Source organism: Aquarana catesbeiana, linkage group LG01 (assembly GCF_042186555.1).
Source record: "Aquarana catesbeiana isolate 2022-GZ linkage group LG01, ASM4218655v1, whole genome shotgun sequence".
Classification (NCBI taxonomy): domain Eukaryota; kingdom Metazoa; phylum Chordata; class Amphibia; order Anura; family Ranidae; genus Aquarana; species Aquarana catesbeiana.
In genome coordinates, this window is record NC_133324.1 from 19,811,024 (window position 1) to 19,820,640 (window position 9,617).

Below are 9,617 nucleotides of genomic sequence, written 5' to 3' on the forward strand. Positions count from 1 at the left end.
TCACTACTCTTGTCAGCCCAGGGCTGGGAGCAGCAAGGAGAAGTGGAGAGAGCTGGAAGACAGTGTAGGCTGTGTTCTTGCTCCCCCTCCTCCTTCCTGCCAGTGCAATGCTCCTGTATTAACAAACAGATAGTTCACAGACACACAGGAGCTGCACTAGCAGGAAGGATGAGTGGGGGAGAGAGCACAGCCCACACCACCAAGCACAGAACTGTCCAGGAGAAAGCCATGAGTAAAGGAGAGAGCCATCAACACAAGCATGTACAAAATGTTAAAACTGAGCTGCATAGTGATTTTGACAAGTGATTGACTTTCTGGTGTAGGATCCTCTTAACTTGCACATCATAAATAGGAAGGTGCAGTTTGGCATCTTTGTACTGGGTGCTGCATAACCTTGTCCAAACACTGGTTATTCTTGAATTGTAGGAAACCAAGGTGAAGAAATTACAGGCAGCAAGTCATAGCCAAGGAGTATTTCATTGCAGTTTTACAAGGTCATACTGGAAAATAAGGTCAACAAAGTCTAAAAATTTGGTGAAGTAGTAATTTGGATAATAGGTGGCTGTTATCTGAAAGCCCAGCCTCTTGTAGAGGTGCACGGAATCCATCTGATGCAGCGAGGTGTCCAGGACGATGGCCTGATATCCAGACTTCTGTGCAAAGTCAATGACTGTCTTGCACAGAGCCTTGCCGATGCCTCTGCCCCGATGTTTCTTGGGAACTGACAGCCTTCTAAGCTCCACTTGGTTCTGTCCGCCAGGATGGGGAAATGGCACAGCCGCCACCATGCCCACAATTTCTCCTTCTGACTCTGCCACCCAGAAGCAGCAACCATCCCGCTGAAGATAATTTTTCCTGATATCCAACATGTCAGTAGCCAGGGATTTCCTGACATAGGAAAAGAAAATGTTAATGTTGATGAGCGATAAGACAAGAAATATGACGGCCACCGCTACAGATGAGACTATAAAGGAGCCTGTGGTCACCAGGGCAAGGAGGAACACAGCAAGAACAAGGATCCAAACTCGTGGAAGGCTAAATGTGTGACGGAGGGCCACAGGGTAATGTTCTGTGATTCCACGAGCAAAGATGTCTCTTACCGTATGGTAATCTGAGTCCTTGTAGAGACGGATGTGATATTCTGTCATGTTGTTACCTCCCTGTGCATAAAGATAAAAAGAAAGATAAAAACAAGTGAAATTTTAGTGTATTGGGAATATCTCTTTCATTAATTTTAGGTGGCCTTGAACAATGACAAGACCTGTCTACTTTAGAGAGTAACTCCACTGCTGAGAAAAAAAAAAAACTCCTCTCTGGGTGATCTATGTACATTGCAGGGATTATAACAAACTTTGTTGCAGATTCCTACCCTTTGTTATTGTGAAGAAATAGCTTTTTGACTTTCTGTGTCCATGTTCCGAGTGAATGTGAAAGGGAGTGACTTTATGATTATCAATCAGCTGCTACATCTGCAGAGCTATAATTAAGAAAGTGGCGGGGTCTACATCCCTTTAGATGTGACTCAGTTAAATTGTTGATAGGCAACTCCTATCCTCATATTGATTAGTGGTTCCAAATTAATAATAACTACTGCAGTAGGGAACAGACACAAAAGATACGCTCAGCATCTTTCCAAATTACTGTTCTGCTTTATTATGACGCAATTGAAGGTTTATTTACGTAGGTATCACATTAATATTACAATTGTACGTTTATGGTAATAAGGGACGTTACATAGGCAGGCTAATTCTAATCAGGACTCGAAAGAATGTAAACATTTACTGAAAACATTATTAGTGACGTGTGCACAGTGAGGGCAGTGTGCAATACATACAAAATACAATACAATTATATACAAATTTCCATTACAGATGTGACTTCCCTTTGGAAGTATCTCGCCAAAAATGACATTTGTGTTGCAGGGGATGCCCAAAATCTGACTTGTATCTTAGTGCAGACTTCTTGGAAAATTGGTGAGCCAATCACACAAGCAGGAAATTACATTTCTGGGGGGGCGTTCTGTATACCATCTGTGTATAGAATGCCTCCAGGGTGCCATTTTGCATTTTACAGAAAATTATAGTGGCTGCAGATTGAAAAGGAAAGGTAATTTTTAATAACATTCGATTACAATTTGACTTGTGTCACAATTGCATACTCTATACCTTTTTTTTTTTTTTTTTTTTTTGCTATGCAGATGGCAGCATAAATGTTGATACAGCCCTGGCCTATCCCAGAGCGGCAGGCTAGGAGACTGTATATATTCAGTTTACACACTGCGCTCAGGGTATTTTCCTGGAGAGGATTAGTCCAGCCTGGAGGGCAAGCTGCCCTCCCAGTCACTGCTATGTCTTCTGCCATGAGGTCTCAGGTGGGCGAACTGAGGGCCTGGATGCTGAGACCCTGGAGCTAAAGAGAGCTGACAGGGGGGCTTTCCACAGAAAATCTTGTCTGGTATCACCGGAGTAAGGTGTCACTTGAAGTTGGAAGGAGGCAACCAGCTGTTCCTTGAGTAAATACAGACACTTTGAGAGATCTTGGGGACCTTTGGGCTTTTGCCACCGCTCTGGTGCTTGAGAGTCAGCTGTGGGTCTAGTAAAAGGAGATACTGACTGGTGTCCTGAAAAGCTTTGTCCAGCTAATCTTCTACTTAAAGAGATTCTGCTCTTGTGGCTCTAAGACAGAGATTTACAGTTACTACTACTACTACTACTACCTTAAAGCTAAAGTCTACTGTTTGCTACACACACAGACTTTAGAATAGCTTGTTCTGAAGAATACCCAAGTCCTCAAGTTGTACATAGTTATTGTTTTTAGAGTAGCCCGCCTACTTCCTTCAACCCTACCCAAGGTCTCAAAAAATAAAAACAAGAACAACACCTCTAGACTGGTCATGGAAGAAACATGTGAATGAGCTTGTGGGGAAGACCTGGACAGTACTCCTGCGGCTCCTAGGCTCCTACGGGAGTAGCGCTACATTTGCATGTAGTCTAGAGTGTAAGCTGTTGTACCAAATTGTAATGTAACTGTAATGTCTGCCTTCATGTTGTTAAGCGCTGCACAAACTGTTGGCACTATATAAATCCTGTATAATAATAATAATGATTTGTATTGTAGTTTTTCTTTTCTTCGAAAAACAATACAAACAAGGCATTTCCATTTTGGTACAGAATATTGTCCATATGTGGAATGTCAGTGCAACCTGACAAAATGGGGTATAATCCAGATAGCTCCATTAAGTAGAAGGATGCATCTTCCAGAGTACATTGGGGGCAAAGAACCTATGTCCCTGTATGGGTTAGTACTAGTTTTAAAGAGATGTCCCACACTCCGCTTGAGTGCTTTTGTCATATACCGCTTCCTCCCAGTCTGAATATAGATATTCCAACCGCTGATAACAACAAACAAGACAATACTTGTTTGGTTGCTGAACATGGACTGAACTGATTTATTTGAAAATGACACACAAATATATACAGCAGGCTGACAATACAAACTGTAACCAGAAACCTAATTAACATGAGCTAGTTATCTAATCATTTACCCAGACTCGGTGACTCTGAGATATGACCTTTCAGGGTAGACTTGCCGTCTCCTCACTCCCAAATTACAATACACATAAGTAGAAACACATCCCCCAATAGTTTGCTAGTAGACAAAGGTGTGTTAATGAGCACAATAAACTATTGGGTGAAAGACCCGGGCTTTCCAGATCTCATTAATCAGCATTCCTTTCACATACATTTGTCTACCGAGTGCCGAGCTGGCAGAGATCATCATGGCCTCCTTAATAATGTCCTTTTGCATTACATAACAGAATATCTTCCTAAATGCTTGTAGCTCCCTCAAATGCCAGGGCCCATAGTTGGCAAGAGGCATTCAGTCCCCTCCAAAAGCCTCTGTCCCGGGTGAGTCTGTCACACTAGTGATGAGCCAAACAAGGTTCAAGCAGTCTTTAGCAAATGTGTAAAGTTTGGGTGCCAAATCCAAACTTCATTGAAGTCCATGGGAGCTGAATGTTAAAAAAATAAAGTTGTCAAACAAATGGCAAGGGAGGCTGGGCACTGCCCCATTGCAAAAAAATGTCACGCTTTCGTCCTGGTCATGTGATCACTGTGATTGAGAGCCCGTTCCCAGCTCTCGATTGAAAGCCCATTCCCGATTCCCGATTGAGAACCATGACCGAGAGCCATCAGTGTCAGTGCTTTCACTGGGCTGGGGGACACCAAGTGATTGCGCTTCCAGCACAACACAGCTGCATCAAATGTATACATATACTGTACATGGCAGCCCAGTGTCAAAATCCAGAAGCCAGCCTCCACATCCTGACACTAAGAAGCCCTTACAGGGTCAGCGAGAGCCAGTGGCAAGTGGCTAAGGGGCGCTCAGGGGGGGAACCTGTGACAGTGGCTCAGGTAATTGCAGAGCAAGCTAGAGCACTGTAGCAACCACAGCATGGAAGCCACCTAAGTGGAGCAGCAACCAGATAGATTTCCTATATACTTTCTGCAGCATCTTTTCCACTGACATTGAGTAGCCAAATAAGAACTTTAATATTTTGAAATATTATTATATTTTAACCACTTAAAGACCACCCACCACATATATACTGCGGCAGGGCAGCTATATTGTGCGAAAAAACGTACCTGCTCGTCATTTCATGCAATAGATATTATGGGTGCGCCCGAGTGCCCCCCCCCCCCTGCGCGGAGGATGAGCCAGTCCACGGGTCCGACCCGATGTCCGCCGTCTACCCACGATCGCTCCACAGAGAGGCAGAACGGGGGTCTGCCTATGTAAACAAGGCAGATCCCCATCCTGACAGGGATGTACACAGAGATCTTCTATTCCTTGTAAGCAGGAACACGGATCTCTGTGTTCTTCCTGTCAGTCCATCCCCCACACAGTTCGACAACACTTCCAGGGAACGCTCTTAACCCTTTGATCGCCCCTGATGTTAACCCCTTCCCTGCCAGTGTCATTTATACAATGACAGTGCTTTTTTTTTTTTAGCACTGATCACTGTATTGGTGTCACTTAGTGTCAGATATGTCTGCCGCAATGTCGCGGTCCTGTTAAAAAGCACTGATCTCCACCATTACCAGTAAAAACAATAAAACAAATTAAAAGTCCCTAAATCTTTCCCATAGTTTGTAGACGCAATACCTTTTGCACAAACCAATCAATATGCACTTATTGGGATTTGTTTTTTACCAAAAATATGTAGAAGAATACATATTGGCCTAAATTTTTGAAGAATTTTCGATTTTATTTATTTTATTTTTTTTTACCTTTTTTTTTTTTTTATATGTTTTATAGCAGAAAGTAAAAAATATTGTTTTTTTTTTTTTCCAAAATTGTCGGTCTTTTTTTTGTTTATAGCGAGAAAAATAAAAAACGCAGAGGTGATCAAATACCACCAAAAGAAAGCTCTATTTGTGGCAAGAAAAAAGGACACACATTTAATTTGGGTACAGCATCACACGACTGCGCAATTGTCAGTTAAAGTAACGCAGTGCGTTTTTGCAAAAAATGGCCTGGTCATTAAGGGGGTAAAACCTTCCAGGGATGAAGTGGTTAAACACTACATAATAAAATATGGAGGTTGTAAAACGGTTACCTGCATTGCTCCTGGTAGCCAAAGATCAAATGATTAGGACTGCCTATCCTATAGATCACTTGCTGAGAGCCATTTTTTTCAAGTCTTGCCAAAAAGGTACTTCTTTTAATTCAAATAACAACGTGAAGTGTTGATTGTCACCTTAACACAACTAGAGTTTGAAGATCCTGTAACAAAAAAATGAATTTTACAAATTTACCAATGCTGGTTGGCACGTGGGTGGGTTGACAGACCTGGAAGGGATCTCGAACACGGTTGATGTGGTTCCTTTTGGATAAATGCCGTTACAATGATCCGTCTCTCTATTTCTCTCAAGGTCTAATAAACCTTAGTTACCTTTGATCAGAGGTGGTAAATCATTCATGGATCTTAGTCCTCTGGAGTCAGTTCATTGGTCACTGCACACATTGTTTTGGAGAAATCTCAAAATAAGTTGAGACAATCCAAGGCAGCCTTTTAACCACTTGCCACCCAAGAACGTTCTTGTATGTCCTTGAGTTGCAGTGGTTATACCAGTATGATCCCTGAATCTACAGTCATCATCCTGGTATCTGTTTTTTTTTTTTTTTTCTTTTAGCCAGCTATTCTCTTTTTTGTAAACTCAATCATAGCAGGTAAATAGCTGCTAGATGGCTTGTACAGGCGGTGGAAGGGTTCCCCCTCTCCCGCCGCCTTCCTGGGCTAGCCGTCCCACTGGGGAACATGGGATTACAGCTGGCGGATCATGGAGATGATTGAGAAGGTCCACGATCATCTCTGTGGTCTAAAAAACTGGAAGGGACAAGTATTTTGTCACTTCTGGTTTCAGTTTTGTGTTTACCGGTCAGTGACTTTTGGACGCCAGAGGTGAGATCTGGGGTCTAATTGGGCCTGTCGTGGCTCATGCTCTCACAAGTAATGCTATTATTAAAAGAAAAAAAAATGCCAAAAACGTGCTGCATTGTAAATCATGATGCCTGTCAACTCACCAAAATTAAAAACCCGACAGACCTGGCGCACAAAACCTATCCCAACAGTACTCATAGACAAATATTAACTCCCTGAGCTGTCATTGTCTATATAAGGCAGGGATCTCCAAACTACGGCCCTCCAGCTGTTGCGGAACTACACGTCCCATGAGGCATTGTAAAACTCTGACATTCACAGACATGACTGGGCATGATGGGAATTGTAGTTCTGAACAACTGGAGGGCCATAGTTTGGAGACCCCTGATATAAGGGAAGGGGCAGGGATATTAGTGACATCACTGACCAAATATGACCCCCTGGCAATGTACCTTGCTGACGTGGACAAGGGCCTATTGCCCACAACCCTGCTTGAGAATTTTAGGGGACTATGGGTGGTGGACTTATCTGAATCTGGAAGCCCTTTTCAAAAATAAAGGGTCCCCAGATACTGCGCCTCCCCCCAACAATGTGAATGAGTAGGGGATACATAATACCCTTACTCATTCACAAAAAATAAATAAATAAAAATTAACCTAGCAATGAAATCAAGCTGTAATAAGCTGTATAAGGGAAGAGGCAGGAATAGTAATGATATCATTGATGAAATTTGGCTTTCATTGAGCAGTGATGTCACTGCTATCCTCACCCCTTTTGCTTACAAGGCTGTGGATTCCCAGGCTATGTAAGCCAATGTGCTGGCGGCATTTGCTAGAAATGCAGCAGATGCCAGCACCTATTGCTTCCTTAGGAACCAATGACAGCCAGAAGCCTTTAGCAGAATGATGTCTGGGAACGGGTGCTCCCGTTTTGGATGGCCATCATATGACATCTTCCCAGGAACATCCTGCAGCACCGGACTTAGCGGATAACAGATCAGTGTACCGGGCCGCTGCCAGTACCTTGTGATCTCTGTGACCAATCACAGCAGATCTCATGGCAATTATACACAATGAATGGTTACCATTCGTTTTGTACTATTGTGTTAATCTTTTTAATTGGTCACAGTGATCACATGGTACAGACAGGGGCAACCACAGCCCATCTGTACCATGTCACAGCTAACCACAATAGTACACTCTGAATGGATATCATTCATAAAAAAATGGTTGCGTATAACAGTGATTATCACTGATTATCAAAAAAGAAATAAGAAATCCCCAGAGTAGTACAGTGTTACTATGGTAACAGTATATTGCTCTGGTCATAGTATGTAAAAAAATTGTAATAACAAAAAAAAAAAAAAAATTTTTTGGTTTTAAATACTGTCATATGTCAGTGTCCCTGATCACCCCCTAATCAGTCATGCTGCATCGCACTGGTGAGAGTATGTAAAAAAAAAAATGGTGAAAAACACTTTTTTCAATTTCTTTATTTTCCAAAAAAGTTGTGACAAAAATTACAACTTCAAAAATTCGCCATTCCTCTTACTAAATACCTAAACACCAGTCTGTGTTTAACATTAGCACGGGGTGTCTACTTTCCAAAAAGGGGTCATTTGTAGTTTCCTGGCATTCTTTTTGGGCCTCAAGAAATTATTTGCTTTTCAGTGATATATCCCATAGGGATGAGACGATTGTTTGGGGACCCGGGTCCTGCCCAAGGGGACATGTATCAATGCAAAGAAAAGTTTTAAAAATGGCCGTTTTTTCGGGAGCAGTGATTTTAATAATGCTTAAAGTGAAACAATAAAAATGAAATATTCCTTTAAATATTGTGCCTGGGGGGTGTCTATAGTATGACACAGGGAATCAGCGGCGTATAGCGGACCATCCATTCAAACTTTTGGCTCCATTCCACGGCGGATCAGACCGGGCAGCCTGCAAGATCATGCCCAACAAACGGCGTAATGATAGATGCCCGCAGTGCCTGACGGACTTCTACAGCCTGAAGGCTAATGGAGGTAGGCAAGATGGCGTCTAGGCCTACACTCCTTCGGTAATGCCCCGTACACACGGTCGGATTTTCCGATGGAAAATGTCCGATCGGAGCGGAAATTCCGACCGTGTGTGGGCTCCATCGGACATTTTCCATCGGATTTTCTGACACACAAAGTTGGAGAGCAGGAGATAAAATTTTCTGACAACAAAATTCCGATCGTGTGTACACAAATCCGACTCACAAAGTGCCACGCATGCTCAGAATAAATAAAGAGATGAAAGCTATTGGCCACTGCCCCGTTTATAGTCCCGACGTACGTGTTTTACGTCACTGCGTTCAGAACGATCGGATTTTCCGACAACTTTGTGTGACCATGTGTATGCAAGGCAAGTTTGAGCCAACATCCGTCGGAAAAAATCCTAGGATTTTGTTGTTGGAATGTCCGAACAAAGTCCGACCGTGTGTACGCCCTATAAGGCATCAAAAAAGAGTACCAAATCCACCCAATCCCCAACACTCCTATCCTCCCTCTCCAGCATCCAATAGTCCTGCTAAGTCCAAACCCCCCTGGATGACATTGGATTGAGCACGAGACTCCCTCTAGAGGAAGAGGTTGGGGCCCCTAATATAATCAACGGGGCAGAGGACGCAATGTAAACCATCAGGAGGCCTGGAAAGCTCGATCTAATGGATATCCTGATTATCAACCAACAGGATTAGAATATCCAGTAGTCGAGCCGGAATGGGAGGGTAATATACCCACTTCTAACTATTTCTTTCCCCTTGCGGACACGGAGGGCCCTGAGGAGAATTTTGGACAGAATGGGGGTAACACTCCCACTTTAACACATCAGGCCCCTAATGGGCCTATGCCCCCTAGAAGTGTTATGCTCAGAGACCTAGATCATTTGGAAGTTAAGAAGGCTAGACTCAATAAAACATTACAGGAAGGTTAGGACTCCCTCTGCAAAATTAGGGAATTAGTGATTAGGCCGGCTGATAAGGGGGGGTATCGTCCTTTTAGACTGACAGGACTATATGAAAGAAATGCTTAGGATCCTGAACGACGATATCACATACACCTTGCTCCCCTCCGACCCCAAAGCTAGGTATTTGAGAGAATTAAAGGTTATTGTGGGTAGGGGGTGCCGGATGGGGATCCTTACTGAAA

At 43.1% G+C, this 9,617-nt stretch overlaps 1 protein-coding gene across 1 annotated transcript; it reads right to left on the bottom strand.

The window, feature by feature from the left end:
• Window positions 1-258: 258 nt before the first annotated feature.
• Window positions 259-6,495, bottom strand: LOC141130486 (probable N-acetyltransferase CML1). The gene is made up of 2 exons (XM_073618138.1): window positions 5,820-6,495; window positions 259-1,160 (listed from the first exon to the last, which is right to left on the bottom strand). The coding sequence occupies exon 2, from the start codon at window positions 1,146-1,148 to the stop codon at window positions 477-479; it is 672 nt and encodes a 223-aa protein (XP_073474239.1). The 5' UTR covers window positions 1,149-1,160; window positions 5,820-6,495; the 3' UTR covers window positions 259-476.
• Window positions 6,496-9,617: the final 3,122 nt, after the last annotated feature.